Raw genomic sequence first — 20,265 nt, forward strand, 5'->3', positions numbered from 1 at the left:
ACAACACAGCCCTCAGGTTCATAGGGACACACAAACCTCTCCACCACGATAAGGTGATGGTTCCCCGGAGAGGTAAATGGCAAATATGAACCATAAATGATGTATGTATCGTTGGCAATTGAGCTAAAGTAAACACCTATTAAGTATTTTTTACATACGTTTTTATGGCTGTACTAAATAGTTATTAGCCTAATAATGTGGCGGGTCCACCAGACCGGGGAACATTGGCCGTGCAACAAAAATATGAACACCACACAAGGGTTAATGTACACTGATAAACTGAATCTAAAAGTCCACTACGCCTGAAAATAGAGGTAGAACATTTTGAAAATCAGATTAAATGAGTTCCTAATTATATGATAAACCCATAATTTAAACCAGAGCCTACTGTCTGGGTGCAGCTTCTTCCCTTCACAGTAGTTACATGTCCATTCTGTAGGATTAAGTGTCCACAGGTGACGTCAGTCCCAGACTTCCACAGAAAGGAACTCTCTGGTTCCAACAGGCGCGTCCAGCAGCCACCTCTTAAATCTTTGCCCATGTAAAATAAAGACAGATCTAGCAACTGCATAGCTTTTTCTTGGTCATAATGGTTTCAGAAACACATTTCGGTAAACTATTAAGGTAAAATAGTTTCTAAAACCATCCGCTTGGTATCCGGGAGCGACCGCCCACCATACAAGAGAAAAGCCTTTGAGCGTTGTTGGTCCAGGAAGTTAACCGGAAGAAGTTTACACATGGACCGCTGGTAAACTTCCCATTTAGCTCGTTCTTACTTTATGATAACGTGCTGGCAGTTGTGAATGCCGAACAAAAATCCTTCATTATTTTGGTACAATGAAAATGAGAAGTTTGACTGAGTGGCAACATACAGTCTATTCATGTTTTTCTATAATTTGTCTCAGCCCTTTTTTTCTGGGCTGGACATCTGAAAAAGGCCGGGATTATGCAGACCCCATGAGTGAAATATCTGCCAGCCTGGACATACTTTAATCTTACTCCATCCTAGCCAAAACAGTTTTCAGATGTTTAGGTTTTGCATACTCACAAGATAAATAAATTGGTATGCAATTATATGTTTATCATTATAGCGTGTCCTATAAATGGATTACCTGAAATAGATTTTTTTCTTTAATTGTTGGCAGTCATTGACTGTTTTACTTACTTTTACTTACCCTTTGACCAGCAGGTGGCTTTGTGTGCAATTACAGTAAAGCCTCGAGAAATGAAGCTTCATGTCGCCATCACTGGCAACTCCTCGCGTCTAAAAACGGCACTGCCGTGGACGCTATAACAGACTGGATCGACTAGGTTCCCCCTTATCGTTGACAACGCTGAAGTTAGCTTCCGATTTGGCAGTTCAGGGGAAATTTAAGGGAATCTTTTAGACCACTATAGACCCGAACCAGATCCAAAACTAGTACACCTAGACTTGTCAAATCTGGACTAAATTATCCCAGAGAGGCTAAAGAGTCTTGTGAAAGCTTTATTCTATTTGTTTAAATGCAACAAAGGGAGCTTTCAGAGCTACTGTTTTTTCATATGTAGAACACATACGACTTCAATTAGAATAACGTTTTCACAAATCTAAAACTGTGTTTTTAAGAGTCTTTAGCCTCTCTGGGATAATTTAATCCAGATTGGAAAAGTCTAGGTACAGTGGTACAGTGGTTTTGGATCTGGACCTGGTCTAATGTGGTCTACAAGTTTCCTTTACATTTCCCCTTAACTGCCGAATCGGAAGCTACGAATCGGAAGCCAACTTCAGCGTCGTTTACCTATGACAGTTCACCGTACGACAATGGCAGGAGTCGAGGCTACACAACCTGATCAGGTTTCCAAAACAAGCAGCCTGCCACCTGAAGGATATGAAAAGAAATGTATTTTCTGCAAGATCGTAAACAATGAAATGGGCACTGAGCTTCTTCACTGTGTAAGAATATTGCAATGTTTAAATAATATTAAGTGCTCAGCCAGCTAGCTAGCTTTAGCATGTTTTGTTGGTAAACAGCTGGGTAACGTTACTGTTAGCTAGCTATCTCTGTTACACATAACGTTAGTGGCCTTGAATAATGGGCTAGATTTATTGTTTAATTTTCTTTAAGACTATGTAAGTTGTGTGTAGTAATTACCACATTTGTACCGAGTGCTATAACGCTAGCTGCGCTAGTTTGTAGATGCTGGAGCATCTACAAACTAGCGTAGACCCGATAGACATACAATAGACCATGGTCTATTGTATTGCAGGGTGTACCTCAGCACGTACCCCGTGCAGGCATGTGCCAGTTTGGTCCTGTTTTGAAGCTTTGCTATATTTGCCAAACGTTTTCAAAAAGAAGGACTCTAAATAAATACATTTTAACGGTATCCTCTCAAAGACACACACTGGAGCTTCCAGTTTGGACCTGAGCTGTGGGAGAGATGATAAAGAGCTAAAATAGAGACTGCCGCTATGTGACTTGGTGATTTATAAACTAGCTAACAACAGAAAGCTAGCTCACACGTGATTAAACAAAATAGGCTGCACTTAACACAGACAGCTAAAGACAGCCTACAATATTCATAGACAGTTAAAGAACCTGTCACTACCCGATATGAGTCCAGTGAAGATGTGAGTTGCGCATGCGTCACTTTGCGACAAGTAGTCTACAATATGCTAACAAGACATGTAATGTTAATACAATAAAAGAGGATTTACATAGCTCGTTTACTGCTGGCTATAAGTTAGCAGTCAAACGCAACAAAGACTGTCTCTTGAATGACGTTTTGAGCTAACGTTAGCAATTAAACAGTCATAGATAGCTAAAAAATTTTATAATGACTTTGCCTATTATTGTTTGCACTGAGAAAAAAATATTATTTTATGGATTTCACAAATTTCAGTATGATCATGTTATGCCGTAAACCGGTTTAATCTGAGCATGCGCAACTCATCTGCACTCGACTTACTTCGGGTAGCCTAGTGACAGTCCCTACCATACCCGTTCTTTCATTTTAGCTGATTTATTAATTTGTATTTGCTGACTTGGTCTTTATCTCCGCTACAGGATGAGGAGATCTCATGTTTTAGAGACATTAAACCTGGAGCTCCCCACCATTACCTGGTCGTCCCAACCAAACATGTAGGGAATTGTAAAACACTCAGCAAGGAGCATGTGCCTTTGGGTAAGGTTTAGACTACACAGCTTATTTACCAATGCTTGTTGAAATGGTTGCACTTTGAAAATAATTGTATTGATTACTGCTAAATTCAATTCCACTGACAGGTCTTTGCTAACCGATCACGTGGACTGGAATTAACTACTCTGCAGCTGAATAAAAATATAGTTGGCTTATTTGTAATGGCAAATTGTTTTTGTCATCATAACCAGTGAAGCGGATGGTGGAGACGGGGAAGGAGCTCCTCCAGAAAAACAACGTAACAGACCTCAGCGATGTCAGGTGAACTACATTCAGTGGTACATGTTGTAGTTCACAACTCCTCACACTAGTGGCTCAGGAATGTAAGTGCTACAATGTGACTACCACAAGAGGAACATCCCCAACATTTTTAGTGAAATAACCTTTGTTACTCGATGACATATATCTCAAGTAAAGACCCAGTTCAGGTTTTCTGTTAAAAAATAGTGACTAACAAACTATTTTGAGGTAAATTGTCCCACTTTGAAGGTCACATGGCAAGGTGCTCTTTGGATGCTTTTATATAGACCTTATGGTGGTTTTCCACTGCGTGGTATCTACTCGACTCGCCTCGACTCTACTCGCCTTTTTTGGTTTTCCATTACGAAAAAAAGTTCCTGGGACCTGCTACCCGGTACTTTTTTAGTACTACCTCAGTCGAGGTTCCAATTGAGCTGAGGCAATACCAAAAGGTGACGTGTAAACCTGCAGACTGCTGGTTGGTCGGATCACTGCGTTTTTATCAAGCAAGAGTACAGAGTGTGTGTGTCCAGAACAAACGTGACATTTAAAAAAAAAAAAAAAAATCTGGCCAGATTATCTACTCTCTGCACTATTCTCACTTTTCAACTGTTCAATATTAAGGACTATTAGGGCTTTTGCATGACGTTTCCAATATTGCACACTGTTACTTTAAAAAAACAAGACAATATATCAAAGAAGAGTTTTTATTTAGCTTTTCAAGTAGCGCATCAAACCGTCCCGTACATCCCGGTCTTCTTCCTCTGCACCCTGTGACAGTGTCCACCCCGGCTCTGCTGGCCCAGATGCATCCCAGTCGTTGTCAAGAGTCTCTCCATGACTCTCATAAAGATTATACAAAGTCCAGCAGGTCACAACCGGAGATCTCACCGGTCGGACGTTGCCCACTAGACGGTCTGCGGCAAAGATTTTGCAAAGCGTGAATGCTCTGAAATGCAAACAGTACACAGCATACATGTTTTTGTGTGTAATCATGGTTGCTAAAGTTCATGTTCTTTATACAGCGTATAGTAAATACTGACTGCGACGCTGAGCCCATGCAAATGTTAGCTAACGTTACCAGGAAACTTAACTTACCCTTTTGTGTTGGCAAACAACAGTCATGTCGACATCTGAACTCCGTCGGAATTCCCAAACTCCTGTTTTTTACAACGGGGATTTTTGTTGCTTCCTTCAGCTTCTTTTGAAACAAAACATTTCTTCTGGCTGTGGCAAGTAGCCGACATGCTGTTGTTAGTCGCGTTGAAAATTACAACATCACGCATAACTATGGTGACCAGCCACGCTGAGGCGTTACTCAAACTGCAATGGAAAACGGACGCAGAATGCGTTGAGTCGAGTAGAGGCGAGTCAAGGCGAGTAGGGTTGAGCTGTTACCAGCAGTGGAAAAACGCCATATGTGGTCACCTAATGCCATATCTGAAGTCTCTTTCCCAAAAGCGGAATAACAGAATGACAGCCATTTGGGCCAAATTCTCTGGGCGGGCAAAGCAGAGAAAGGGGAGGTAATCTTGCCCCTTATTAATAAAGTGAATTTTAAGTAGGACCTTTTAAGAACAATCAATACTAATAATTAAAGTGATGCCAACATTATCCTCATGATCAGTACACATCGTTAGAGTATCAGTTCAACAACGTAAACTAGGAACTGTCCTTACCTAGAGAACAGTAGTACTTAATCTAATGGAAGTTGTTGCTGATAGATAGGCTGATGTATAATTCTTACTGACTGATCATTAAGCTTTTCTGAATTTAGAATACGCTTAACATATCTATACCTGGGGGCCTGTGTGCATTGATTCCGATTCCCTTGTCTGCAGGTTCGGTTTCCACTGGCCCCCATTCTGTTCTGTTGCACACCTACACCTTCATGTCCTGGCACCTGCCAGTCAAATTGGCTTCATGTCCCGCCTCTTCTACAAGCTCAACTCCTATTGGTTTATCACGGTAAGCCTCCTCATTATGAATTATTAATTATTCTATGCTCCAATACAAAACATGTATGGTAAATAAATTAAAGATTAGTAAAGATAAAATAATTGCTTATTTATCTCAAATGTGTGCACCATCAGGCTTCATTTAAATGTCCCATGACATGGTGCTCTTTAGATGCTTTTATATAGACCTTAGTGGTCTCTAATACTGTATCTGAAGTCTCTTTCCCCAAATCCAGCCTTGGTGCAGAATTACAGCCGCTAGAGCCAGTCCCACAATGAGCTTTCCTTAGGATGTGCCTTTTCTGAGTCTGTAGCTTTTGAGGAGGGGTGGGGGCAAGATGGAGGCTGGGGGTGTGGCCTTGACCAACTGCCACATTGCTTGTTTGAAAGCCATGATGTCTCTCTGTCATTGGTGAGCCAAATTCTTGAGACGGGTATGGCTGCAGCCTGGAGCGTCCCATTTCGTCCGTCCCGTCTCATGCGGTCCCGTCTCATACGGAGCTGTGTCCAACGGTAAAACCAGAGGGTCAAAATTACGATATCGCGAATAATTTTCCAGATGGAGTCACGGGTAAATTCGTGACCACATTTGTTGCAATCAATTGAAAAACGTTAAAAAACTGTTAAAGTAACCATTTTGCCATACATATAGTTTGCACATTTCTGAATGTTATGCTTGTGTTGTTCCATATTAACGTAGCTGCACCTGATGAAACCTGCATCAGCGACGCAGCCGTTTCTGCCATCTAACGGCAGGATCTACAGAGGAGGGGTCACAATCCACGATCTGCACTCACAACAACAAGACTACAAAATTAAACATGTTACACGCTTTCCAAGACTTTTTAATTGTATATTCTATATCGTTTTCCCACTTCACTGGGACATTGCTGCAAATAACTGCTTATCAGCATGGCGAGAGCATTCGACTGTAGCTCTACAGTCGCTGCCTCGGCTGTTGGCTCTCCGGGACCCGGGGCAGAATGCGGTTGTAGTTTTCTACCCACGCGGCATCGGCCTTCGGGTCTCTGGGACCCGTCCTGCATTTGACTGCGTATCTCTGCTGCCACGGTCTTGGGCCAGAATGCGATTGAATTTTTCTTCCACAGCGGTTCTATTGTATTTTGTGTTGTATTGTATGAAAGGGGAAAAAAAATTAAAAACCAAACCAAATGCTTGACCTCTGTCGGGAGAGAAATTCCTTTTATAGCTGCAACTTAAATCAAAGTTGCAGCTATAGAAGAATTTTTTTTGGTTTGCCTATCATCTGCATTTATTTGAGAGACGGACACATATTTTTACATATTTAAAAACACACCAAATATTTTATTCATTAAAAGTTGACGTGAGCTTTTACTTTGAAAAGTAAGAGCTGATTATTCCAGACGGAGCTTTTATTTTGAAAAGTAGAAACTCGGGGATACTTAAACAGTAACGGCAATCATGCATATGAATTTGTTTTTTTTTCGGCAATCACACAAATTAATAAAATAATTTTGATATATGGTGTTTTCCATTGTTTTCGGGCACCCAGATAGCTCAGTGGGTAGAGCGGGTGCCCATATTCAGAGGTTTGCTCTTCGACGCAGCGGTCCCTAGTTCGAGACCGCCTGCGACCCTTTGCGTCTCTCTCTCTTGGTGTTTTTTTTAACTAAACTTTAAAACCAAATATTAAAAATATTTTATTCATTAGCATGATAGTTGACGCAGGTTTATTTTATTCCAGACGATAGTCTGCATTTATCTTGTCAACACAACCATCCATCTGGAAAAATATTCGCGATTTTGCAAATCTTGACCCTCTGGATTTACCGTTGGACACACCTCCGCATGAGACGGGACCGCATGAGACGGGACGGACGAGATGGGATGCTCCAGGCTGCAGCCATATACTCTTGAAATTCTTTAAGAGTATATGGCTGCAGGCTGCTCTGAAAAGGCAGAGCAGGATACCCAGGGCTCGGTTTACACCTATCAACATTGCTAGCCCCTGGGGGACCATAGTCAGACTGGGGGAACTCATATTAATGTTTTTTTTTTAAACTCAAAGAGAAATAGTCATTCCTTGGGACTTTTAAGCAAAACAGGTTGACAGCCGTCTTACCATGTGAAAATGTGGAAAATGTATTCTTCATTAAGTGTCTGTGTCATGCAGGCAGCGTGGTTTAAATGTGGAAGGACTGATGAGCTAGTGATTTATTTATTGATGAATGACCCAGCCCACTTTTTTTTTATTGTTCTTTTTCTCATTCTGAAATTAGTAGTTTCAGGTGTCTCAACCTGTAACCAATGCAGTAGAGTGTGTTAATTTTCTCTGCACAAAGTTCAAAAGTATTTATTTGTGTCTAAATAATGTTGTGATTTATTAGCTTCTATTAACTGTTTTTACTTTTACACACAATCCTCATGTTCATATATGTATTTAGTGCTATGTTGTATTGATGTCATCCCAGCTTATCTATTGTCTGATCTTATTATTGTAATCTTATCTTATTTTTTAATAACTAGTGCTCTCATTGCGGTGACTAGTGCTGTTATTGCTGAGCTGACCCGTTCTCTCATCAAATACAATTTATTGTACCGTTGAACTTGTATTAACCTACACATGACTGCAGTAAAACATGAAACTAAAACTTACACTTCATTTTGACATGAAAGCCAGGCTCCTCCCCCTGTTGCATAAGAGGTTTACAGTTCTAAAAGCTGGTAGTATAAATATAAATGACTATTTTACTATATTATTCTATTTAGTTTAGTAATTAGTGAAAACAACCCTGTTGTGCCACCATACTTTAGTTTATGCAAGTGCAGCTTTAAGTCTAATTTCCATCCCGTCCACATTGGTTCATGTTTTCCAGGCAGATCAGCTGATTGAGCTTCTCAACTCTAAAGGCGAGACCAACTAATCACTCGCTTGGGATCCAGTTCTGACCGTAATTGACTTTGATGTGACTGAAACATCCACCTTCTTGCAGATGTCATGTTGGATGATACACTCACATAAAGTCGCTGTCTGTTTAGTTAATGACACTATTGAAAACTGGTGACATGTTTGTAACCTGAGACCACTCTTCCGACTGGAAACCAAATGAAGGCTCGAATGAAGTTTCTTCCTACTTGCCACAAAAGTGATTTAAAAAAATGTTTTTTTACAGGAGAATGTTGAATGCGTTTTTTCTTTTTACTCAATGGAAAGTTCAACAATGGATATGCCAACATAATTTACAAGCTTTTTTATTTCCTGGCATGCTTAATGCTCTGATAATCAGATTTTATGGATGTCTGATTGAGAAAAAAAGAAAGAAATGTAAGATGTACATGTAAGAAAAATGAATTTGTCTAATTCAATTTGACATAACACATTGGATAGTCAGCTCAGCTACGTTGAGTTATCTCATAGTTTTGTGGCCTCGGTGAAGTGGGTCAAAGCTCAGAGTATTATGAACTATTTACAGCGCTCCTTTACAGCTAAGTGATCCTCTAACACTGTATGCTAACTGATCTCAACAAGCACTAAAATATAGCCAGGTATTTGTTTATACGTGTTCATCTCATGTTTCATTTGATGCAATGTCCTAGGATTGTGTTGAAATACTTCATTAGATACACTAATGGTATTGTGCATGAAGTGAATATGTCATATGATCATATTAAGGAATGTAAAGAAAGAAAACCACACTGTATGTACTGTACACAAGTGTATGCACTTTAAGAATTAATTTAACTTGGAATAAATAATACATTGCTGCTCCTTGGTGTGTTCCTACTTTAGAGAGTCCTAGATATCAGTTTACACTTTTCTCCCAGTCATTAGTTTAACTACTCCATTCAGTGCTTACAGTTCACAAAGCATCTACAGTCACACAATAACATGAAGGACGCTGTTACTTGTCTTTCTTTATTATTACACCATAAACAGTGCTTGCTAATTGACCAATCTACTTCTGCCTTGTGCTAAAAAACAAATCCCATGGCCATTAGTTTTAATAGCAGCGGATATGGCATGTTCTATCAGTCAGTGCATAGTGTAATTTCATTAAAGCAGCATTTGTAGTTTATTGTACATCTGTCTCAGTGTGTTGGAGGTATACAAAGTTTGACTGTAACAAGGCTCTCATTACAAAGCAGACTTGTAATAAATACATGCTCTGAGGTACCCAAGCCAAACCAGATCAAGTTCATCCTATAGCACCGTGCTGTCTGTTGCAGGCAGCCTCATGTTCTCTTTACATTTGCTTCAGACTCATTAACGACTTTGACTTCATTTTAGCTGCTCACTCCACTCCTTTCCTCACGTTAAAAAGCTAACAAGGACATATAGGGAAGGATTTGTTCAGCTAAGATCCTAGTTTAGTAACACAGTATTTGTGTAGTATGTGAATACATGAAAACGAACTGTTTTTGGAGGAACTAACTTACCCTAATAAGATATAGGTAAAACCTCCTCATACATGAAGTATATTTGTCATATCTCTATTTTAGAATACAGTATGGCCAATGTTTCTCTTTATTTGTGTTTAACTTTTAACTGCATATCCTGTCATGATTTCATTCACTCTGACAGGATTTTGTTGTTATTTGATATTTAATTATTTGATTGATTCTGATTGATAACCTCTTTGCTTTCTGACAAATGCTGCTAATTGGCATTTCACCTGCTACCTGGACATTTTGTTTTTGTTATTGTGATTAACCATGTCACTGCATTCATTTCAGGTTTTTACATTCATTTTTCTATCCCCTGCATATATCCACACTTAAAAAACTGTTTTAATACCTTGTTTTTTTATTTTAGCATGAGGAGAAAATGCATTAGTAAGTCAAATGTACACTCCTCGGGAAAGAAGTGTGAATTATTTTCCACTTATAGACCTATCTTTTTATCTTAACAAGAGTACAATTTCTGCAGTACCTCTGCTATCTGAATACCAAAGTGAGTGCTGCCATGATGTAGCTCCAAATCTGCCACTGCATGCACATTCATGTCTGTAACATGAATCAAGGCATAAACACCAATCCAAGTCTCTGATCACTGCAACAGAGTGACAACTGCATGGTCATCCTTCCCCTGCCACAGCATCTCCCCCTCAAAGTCAACCAGCCTCTGCTTCCTCGCTCTAAGAAGAATCCCCACCAGTTTGTTAGAGATGCTCACATAATGCTCAAACAGTTTCCCAAACTCAACAGTGATAACTCTGCCTTTGCTGCCACTTCCATCCCCATCTTTGTCTCTTGGCTCTCCAATGTTCCTTATCACTTCACACAGCTCCTCAACCTCTCTGCTGATGTGTGTGTGAGCATCCTTCCCCCGCCGCTCCGTCATGGACCCCTGCAGGGGTCTCCCATAGTGGTCCTGCCCCCTCTGAGGGACCACCACACACGGCCTAGCGTCATGACTGAAGGGGTTGTGCTTCTGGTGCTCCCGGTGCTCGTCAGACCACATCTGCCACTTCTGCTTTAAGCCTTTTACAGAAACAGTGTCATCGTTAAACTGAGCAGGATGCGGGACGTCATCTTCAGTTTCCATGATGGTGGTGATCTGGCTGTCCCCCCATCACTGTCTGTGTTGAGGAGAACATTATACAGGAATACAGGAGTAACATAGCACTTTGCTGTTTTTATTACTTTAATATTAAAATAACTAAAATAATCAAACTAATCTCTAGGTTTCAGGATAAACATTATCTGTTGCCTAATTATTGATTTCCTGTTAATGTGGGCTATTTGTTTGGTTTGGGACAGTTTTAGTCCTCTCTCTAAGCAACAGATTGAATTGACAATTTCATAAAGAAAAGGGAATATATTATCCATTTGACAAAATCATTATTAGTCATCAAAAATAGAACAAATTAACAGCTTTGTGATCTGTCACAGAGCTGTTACAGCTCTTTAGATATTTGGAATAAACAATTATCAAATATGATGCAACTTACATGTCCCACACTGACTCGAACCTCACTTCACCTGCAAGAATGTTTCCTTGTAGCCAAAGTGCAACAAAAAAAAAAACTTAACAACACTGCAGCACTGCTGACAGTAGCAGGAGTGCGAATGCTTTTCCGTCCAGAGGAAAAACCGCTCCGATGGGCATCTGTCTCGGCCAATGGTGTGTTAGAGTTGATCCGGGGAGCCAATCAGGGATCAGAGAGGAATGCGAAGACAAGTGGCTCTGAAGGAAAGGAGATTACAGCCGAGGAGAGGGGTTTATCCTTGGACATAAGCGGAAAACACACCCATGGGCAGAAGTGTAGAGGTAAAAAAAAGAGGTGGGTAAACTATAAATGCTGTGATTAGGTGGACCACAACGCGATCATTATAAGAAAAACAATTATCCACTATCTTACGTAGAAAAACTACATTACCCACAATCCTAAGCGTAACAGCAACGTTTCTGATTGGTCCAACTCGCTGTTATCATATCAACGTTTACCGTACCCGCGAAAACGCGAACAGCTAGAGCGACAGTAACTAGCTAGCTGATTAGCAAAGGGAGCTTCTTGTCACTAAGTTTCAGTGGCCAGGGAATGCATGAAATAACATCCATTTATTTATCAGACAATACATCCTGAATTTCACTAATGGGAAAAGGTAGCTAGGTTACCTGCAACTTCATGTCTTAAAGGGATAGGCTAACCTAATTAATGCCGTGGCTTTTTGAGTCAGTGGCATGAATCTGCCATTAACTAAATTAACCTCAAAAACATTAAGCTGAGTACTGTTTTCCGAGCGCACTCACTTTGGGCTTCTTTCCGAAAACGTTTGCTGGCATCAGGAGATGCTGTCTTGGCGGCTGTTTTAAAAATGATCCATCCCATTTATCATTAACAACATCAGACATGTAGCCTACTGTAGGATAGTGTGACTTAGTCTGCTGCTTCCTGCTTGATGTTTTAAGCCCTCAACGTCGACTTCAAGGCACCCAACCATTGCCCGATCCTAGTAATCCAGCCAGCCCTCTTTAAATAATGTGCTCTGTTTTAAAATGCTTTTACTGAGACAATCTACAAGCCTTATTTTCTCAGGTCACTTTGTAAGCTGTTTGATCTACATGTCCATATATCTGTCAGTTGAAGCTATAATGATTGATGTAGAAAAGTGTACAAGAGCTCTATCTGCTGGATTCTTGTCCTTTGTGCATTTTATTCCCAGCATCGACTGACTGTATCGTATCGTCCCTTTATTGCATTTACAACACAATCAAATAAAAATGATGAATGGAAATTGTACAACAGTAAGTAAGTCAGTAAAGTTTACTTATATGTCACTTATTACAATAGACATGCATCATGAATTTCCTGAATGTTAAAATGAAATGCTATTTTATTCTTTCTGCATTATATTTTGTTATCTTCCATTGAGTTATTTGGCCAAGTGGCAACTGTGAGGAAATTTAATAGAATTATGAAACAATATTTCACATCTGTTTGAGTTTTAAAAATGTTTGAAATTCATTTAAGGATTTAACGTAATTCATTTTTATGATTAATATTTAAAAGGGTCTTATGTGTTTACTTACCATTGGCCCTTCCTTTAAGAGCTTTTCTTTCTGTCTAGGTTTGATACTATTCAGGACTAGGAAGGCTTGCACTCCTCTCCCCTTAAAGCACCGTACAGGTTTTCTTTACAACTGGATCAGTGGAGCATCATCATTCTCCTGTACTGCATGCAAGTCGAGACACTTCAGTTTCTATCTAGAGAATGTTTAAAGAACTCAACCAGACACAGAGTCAGCGCAGCAGAAAACTTAAAAGTCCCCTATGGTGAAAATGGGTTTACATGGGAATTTATGTGTGATAAAAAAACAGCCTACCATCCGCGGAAGTGATATAGTCGTGACTGACATAATTTTAAGACAATGGGATTATATCTGATATTGAGTATACATTTAATGTTTGTGCTTTCATAAACTGTACATTTGTCAAAGACTCTTTAGTTTAAATTGTTTGTATTTAGCTTTACCTATTTAATCATATCTGCATGTAATATTATGAGGATTGTAATACTTACCAAATTATTCAAAATTACAATATTTAACAATTGTTATAACACAGTTAAAGCTTATATTTGTAACAATAATGCCTTTGAGTCAAATGAAAACTAGAACACACTCAATCATCATTTGCACAATATTTTATTCCAGTCACACATTGTCAGATTTCTGAATGATTCGTACAAGTATGTGATATTGTGTATACATAATCAGACATATTTAGAAGGTTTGTCTTACATTTGGTATTGCATTGCACTATTCTGAGATAAACAGTTTACATAATGTGCAAACTAATTACTTTAAGAATTTTTTCATTCAGTCTCAAGTGTCTGTGGTGACAGCTTCCTGTGTATGTGAGGAGCATCCCGGACCCACAGAAGAAGAAGCAGACGGTAACAACGTCGTCTGTGCTGGTCGTGCTGGGGGGGTAATCATCATCTTGGCAGGTGAAGGTGGTGTTGGTGGGGGTCGGGGTGGGACTTTCCTCACTGGGTCTTCAGACAGGGCTTGGTGCCTGGGAGCAGGTAGAGTACTGAGAGGGGGCCAGTGGTCTGCCTGGGGTGATTGGTTGGTTGACGTCTACTCTCAGCTGCCCCGGGTGTGCCAAAAACACAGAGTCCTGTCCTGTGAAACAGAAAAACAAGTGAATAATGTTGAACACATCTGTACAACCGTTGTAGTGTTGCTAGCTCTTGGTCTAAAATAATGGAATGATAATTTAAACAATGGAATAATAATATATATAACCAATGTTTTAACAACCTTCTCAAAAAGAGGCTTCAACAGCTTCAATGTCATTACTACCTCATCCCATAATACTGTACAACAATTCACAGCTGTGTGTGAGATAACTATCTCATTGCCTCACACATTTCAGTATTATGCTACTTGTACACTGGTCACTTCATATTTAATATCTAACATTATACACTACATATTTTATTTTATGATATATTTTTGTATGTAGGTTGTTCATTTTATTCTACACTTGTACATATAGATTATTTTTCATTCATCTACGTTTAATGTTTAGTAATTGTTCTGGCAATTTATGTATTCTTTTCTGTCTTACTTTATTGTATCTTATTTCTTCATGTTATTTATTTCTTGGATATTTCTGTTTGTGTGTGAGTGAGAATGTACTGTATGTCTCGGTAACTTGTTACTTTCTGCTTGTAACAGAGTAATTTCCCAATTTGGAATCAATAAAGTCCATCTATCTATGTTTCTATCTAATATTCAGGAAGGTTTCTTTAATAAATGTGATCCACGTGTGTAAAGTGAATTCATCACCACTTTATGTCAGTACTGGTACTTTGGTAATCTGAGTAATGGGTGTACTTACTTAGCCAACTGAAAGAAAGGCGGCCGCCGCTCTCCTGCTGGTCCTCTGGCCATCCATCATTCTCATCTGGTCCGGAGTAAACACGTCTTCTCTGTCGTCAAGGAGATCCTCAATGTTGAGTCTAATAGAATATGAAAAGAAGATAATTAGCTGGGGACTTTTATCTATGTTAGTAATTATTATTTTATGCATAGTTAAGGCTGTCATTTTTAACTCACCTCTTGTATAGGCATCTACAGCTTAGTTTAATAATGAAAGAACAATTACTCCTGGATAAGGCACTGATAATCTGTCACTGTGTGTGTGTGTGTGTGTGTCTACTCTTATTTCCCATCCTGCAGCAAACCGTCCCAAACTCTGTCCTAATCAGAGTCACTGTCTTCAGTTCCTCCCATGGAATCAAAAGGGCCCCTCCAGTATTTCCTAAATGGGGAGGGAGCTGACTCCCTGTAGCTGTCTCCACTGCTCCTGTAGGAGCCGAGGCCTGAAGTGGAGGGAGCTGACTCCCTGTAGCTGTCTCCGCTGCTCCTGTAGGAGCCGAGGCCTGAAGTGGAGGGGGCTGACTCCCTGTGGCTGTCTCCGCTGCTCCTGTAGGAGCCGAGGCCTGAAGTGTAGGGGGCTGACTCCCTGTAGCTGTCTCCCCTGCTCCTGTAGGAGCCGAGGCCTGAAGTGGAGGGGGCTGACTCCCTGTAGCTGTCTCCGCTGCTCCTGTAGGAGCCGAGGCCTGAAGTGGAGGGGGCTGACTCATCATGGCTGTCCTCACAATTCCACTTCTGCTTTTTTGTACTTACCTGCACCGTGTCGCTCTCTTCCCTGCTTCTCTTTGTGGAGGAGCCAAGGCCTGAGGTTGAAGGAGCAGACTCTTTTGACCTTTGAGAGGCTGAGGGTAGACCATCTTGAGCAGGGGGGGCTGACTCCCTGTGGCTGTCTTCCTTGCTCCTGTAGGAGCCGAGGCCTGAAGTCGAGGGAGCTGACTCATCATGCCTGTCCTCACAATTCCATTTCTGCTTTTTTGTACTTGCCTGCACCGTGTCGTTCTCTTCCCTGCTCCTCTTCGTGGAGAAGCCGAGGCCTGAAGTCGAGGCCGCTGACTCATCATGGCTGTCCTCACAATTCCACTTCTGCTTTTTTGTACTTGCCTGCACCGTGTCGCTCTCTTCCCTGCTTCTCTTTGTGGAGGAGCCCAGGCCTGAGGTTGAAGGAGCAGACTTTTTTGACCTTTGAGAGGCTGAGGGTAGACCATCTTCAGCATGTTCCACTTGATGCGCAGGGGTCTCCAGATGTTGAACATCAAAAGTGCGGGGCCAGAAAAAAGCACCAGCGGGAACAGGGGGAGACACTTGTTCCCATCTCTGCCAAAAGCTTGTAGGTTGGAACTGCTGGATGAGAGGGGAGCAAGGTCGGATGTTGCCATCATCAACCTCCTCTTCAAAATCCTCTTCATCCTCTTCATCTTCAGACAGAGAGTCATACCCTGAATCATCACCTGTGTCGTCATCCTCATCCTGGTCAGTGTCGACCAGTTGATCGTCATCTTCTTTGTCTGGGGAGAGCTCATCTTCATCTGCAACAGCAATCTCATACTCACCTTCCTCATACTCACCTTCCCCATACTCACCTTCATCTTCAGGGAGGCCATGTTCTGCAAGACGCTCAATGAAGGGGTTTACACCACCTGAGCAGGAAATAAAATCATCCAATTGTAAGAATGGCTCATAATATGAACTATATTGTATACACACTAGAGACTATCATTTTTAACAGTCAAATATTCTATTATAATATATAATATAACACATGAAGACTTGACAATTTAAGCAGCATTCATGTTAGACTTCAGATAACCATGATTTACTCTTCTTGGTAACTTGGAAAAACGTAACTGTTAATGAGTTGATCTTGGAAATTTTTTCGACTTGATGTCACAAGTATTTTAAGATATGAGGAAGAAGTCTTTAACTCATACTATAGCTGTTAAAACATCTATATCAAAATTGTTTGGAAACTAAACACAGCTGTTGTTATGTCTATTCTTTAGAGTTGCTGTACAGAGAACACATAACATAACAGCGACAAAAACAGTAATTTTAATTTTAATAATATTAACAGTAATCATTATTAATGACAAAATGTACATTAACAACAGTTGGACGAGGAGAGAAGGACTGTTGTTGACGTGAACTGTTGTTGACGTGTTGTTGACGTATCGATCGATACGTGATTTTACCCACGAAGAATAATTTACTTTAACGATACCGGTGGAGAATGATCAATCTTAACAGCATTAATCTGGAAATAAGTTCATTTAATATGATACCGACATTTTAAACTAGAAGGACTAATGTTTACTTCATACGTCATCAACCAAAGACGAACTGGGTTCCATCCTCACTAACGGTCGCTCCTTCGCTTCCATGGTGCACAACTAAAACATATTTTTGGCATTTTATGAAATTTGGTCCGGTCGCCGACTATTTTGTTGTATTAGCTAGCTAACTTTTGGAAGATTTGATGCCCTCAAACCAAAATAACAATGCTTTCAAATACCTACACTACTCATTAATGCATTCCACACATGTTCCCGGGATATTTACCACATTCTGTCCAGCAAATAATAATTTTACATGGAGAAATCGTCGAGTTAATGACTGTTTTCACCGAACTTGTTTTTCCAACAGGCCTTCAGCTAGCTGTTCACCTTTAGCTAAATTCTAAAAGTTGCATTGATTGAGATAACTAACGCTAACGCTACTGATAAAAGAAGGTTTTTCCGAAAGATAGTCTAATTGAAATAATCAGACATAAATACAATAAAATTAAAGAAAAATCTGAGAGTTGTCTTACCTCCACGGATGTCCAACTGGGCGACTGCCATCAGCAGCTGGTCCTCAGGTAGACGACAGAGGGCCATGTTCAAGCTCTCCGGCTTCCCACAACAGTAGAATAATTCAGTAGTTTTGTAGTTTTTTTAACAAGATTCAGTAGTTTTTCCAGTAGTTTGTCTCAAGCGGTTTAAAACTCAAAGAGTTCGCTATCCACAAGTCAGCTTTGCAAGAAGTCCAAGACCAAGAGCAAAGTGAGAAATCTGAAAGTTTTGCAGACCTTATATAACCTCGGTTGGGTCATCATTCTGTTGCCATGACATTAATTGACGCACGCGCAATCATTTGAGGTAAAGCCCAAATGACAAAGTAATCTTCTGTCATATCACTTCCGTGCCTACATTAAGCTTTTAGAAATGAAAAGCTTTTACAACTTAAACAGTTTTAATTTTTTAACTGTACAGTAAGTTAGCTAAATGATATTTTTATTTATCTAAAGATAATAATAATATAATATAATTTTCTATTTAATCTTTGCTCATCCCTGTCATGTTTTGTGTTACTTTTTTAATTTTCCTTTCGTCTATTTTTACGTATTTAATATGTATCTGGTTAAAAATAAGAAATGCATTACTGTTTATTTACATAATTGTAATGCTAGCTGAGTTAAAAAATTGCAGTCAATGGTTTTAGTCGAGAATGACAAAGAAGTAAAGAGGGAATAGAGCGACATCTTGTGGTGATTTGGTTAAATTACAGACAGGCTTTTAATGCATACCGGTTAACTTGATTTAGCTGCTACACGTGACACAATTTGATATCACACAATACTACAGAACATTTATTTTAGTTATAGATCACGTTCAAAAATAAGGTTTCTATGTACTACTTGTCACACTGTGGGAATGCCGCAATGAGGTTGAAGATATACTACTCCCAAGTTTGAAAACTCACGTTTTCCTTCTTATAAATATGAAGTAGAAAAAAACATCACTAGGTGACAATACATGCAATCTCAATTGACATGCAAATGAAAATTTTCTAATTCTTGTTTTCAAATGGGCAGAAATGCCCCCAAAAATGGTAAAAGAGGTATCTGTTATCTTATACTGTATGTACCAGCGACAGTCTACATCTGAGCATCTAAGAATTGGAAGCTACAGTTTGGGCTTTGCTGCTTTATGTTACTGACTATGTGGAGCAGAGCTGTGAAGCCTTCAGCATCTGTGGCAGCTTCTTCAGCTCGTCCTCTGCAGCCTGGGCCAGCCACGCTTGATTGATTTGATCCATGAGAGGTCCTCTGTGTCTGGCGAGAGATAGATAACAGAGGAGAACAAGCAATTTATGTGACCTTAACCCCCAAAACAGCATTGTCCCACTGGTGGGTTGGTCATTTTAAAGTCTGCATGCCAAAATGTCAAATAATGCCGAAAATGTTATTTTTAAGAAAATGTGTATATAATTGTGAGAATATCTCCAGCTGATACAGCATACTGTCAGGCAGAGTTGAATATGAGGATGTTAATTTAAGGTGTACACGGTACATTAACAGTTTAAAGAAGATACTATTTTACATGCACTTTAACATCAAGAGGCTAACATCCCCACAATGAACACAATGTCCTCTAGCTTCTCTTCCTTTTTAACTATTGTGGGAGCTTAAACAACGGACGTGAAAACATGGAAACAATTGTATGATAGTTGTGAAAGTACAAGGGATACCAATGATACCACAAAGCAAATGGCTGGCTGTCAAATTCTGTGACTCAGTGAATGAATGAATGCCTGACTGACTGAGTGACTGCATGACCCAGCATTTTCCTGTAGGCCTTGTCTACATTGTGCACTAATTAGGTCTCTTTAAGAAATAAATGTAACGAAAAGAACGTTGTAGGCTTGTGAGTGTCCACAAGAGATGGACAGGGAGAAAGAGCTTGAGCTTGTCCGACATTGCACTGAGGTGTCAAAACCTGAGCTACTTTGCTAAACAAAGATATCCTATGCTGGAGCCACACAGCCTGCAGAACTCCACAATCAGTACAAACAAATCATAAGAAACATGGCAGACTGTAGCCAAGAGGACAGACCAACTGAGGCAATCTCCCAGCAAAAAATGTAAGAGTGGACCAAGGTGACTGTGGGGAGAACCCTGTACGTCATGTGGGACGACATACCGGTCACTCACATCTCAACTATCTAGCTTTTCTTCCACGTATAGGCTGTAGCCCACACTACATTGGCAATGCTTGGCACCTTTATCTACAACAATGTCCATGTATCCACAGCCGATCGATGTACTTCATGCATGTAAAGTCTAATTTAATTTCTTTGTTAGCTATAAACACTAATACTGTGACCTAATATTATATATAAAGCCTGTGTTTGACCGTTTAGTAATCCCACTGTATGAATGTATTTTAGTGTATCAGTTTATTAAGGACATTACAAAAGTCACAGAGGAGCGCATGCACACTGTGATTTGGGAACGTGATAGAAGAAGTGCTAGTGATTTACTAGCATGGACCACGCCACAACCATATGTTAGTTAAAGATTTAATGAACATTCTGAATGTGCAGATGAACATTCTGAATGTGCAGAGAGATAAATTGATGTGGATGTTGTCTTGTTGCTGGTCTGGGAGGGTGTGTGATGGTGGTGGAGGAGATTTTAGATCGGGGGATCCATCTCAGAAGCAGTTTTCGCCCGAAAAGTTTACAGACCCCCAAAAG

General features: G+C 40.0%; 2 protein-coding genes across 3 annotated transcripts; one reads left to right on the plus strand and one right to left on the minus strand.

Annotated features, from left to right (window-relative positions):
- The first annotated feature begins 1,665 nt into the window (after positions 1-1,665).
- Positions 1,666-9,130, plus strand: hint3 (histidine triad nucleotide binding protein 3). Of its 2 annotated transcripts, XR_004657019.1 has the most exons (6): positions 1,666-1,933; positions 3,048-3,165; positions 3,372-3,441; positions 5,262-5,388; positions 8,237-8,421; positions 8,485-9,130. XR_004657019.1 is itself a non-coding variant. In XM_034874451.1 (5 exons), exons 1-5 carry the CDS (start codon positions 1,781-1,783, stop codon positions 8,282-8,284), a joined length of 516 nt encoding a protein of 171 aa, XP_034730342.1. In that variant the 5' UTR covers positions 1,666-1,780; the 3' UTR covers positions 8,285-9,130. The 2 variants fall into 2 exon arrangements, 1 of the variants encoding a protein (XP_034730342.1); XM_034874451.1 differs by having other exon boundaries at positions 8,237-9,130.
- Positions 9,131-9,984: 854 nt separating this feature from the next.
- On the minus strand, positions 9,985-11,457 carry LOC117946373 (actin-binding Rho-activating protein). Its single transcript, XM_034874452.1, has 2 exons — positions 11,312-11,457; positions 9,985-10,941 (listed from the first exon to the last, which is right to left on the minus strand). The coding sequence occupies exon 2, from the start codon at positions 10,903-10,905 to the stop codon at positions 10,408-10,410; it is 498 nt and encodes a 165-aa protein (XP_034730343.1). The 5' UTR covers positions 10,906-10,941; positions 11,312-11,457; the 3' UTR covers positions 9,985-10,407.
- Between the last annotated feature and the right edge of the window lie 8,808 nt (positions 11,458-20,265).

This window comes from Etheostoma cragini, chromosome 6 (genome assembly GCF_013103735.1).
Source record: "Etheostoma cragini isolate CJK2018 chromosome 6, CSU_Ecrag_1.0, whole genome shotgun sequence".
In the NCBI taxonomy this organism is placed as follows: Eukaryota; Metazoa; Chordata; class Actinopteri; order Perciformes; family Percidae; genus Etheostoma; species Etheostoma cragini.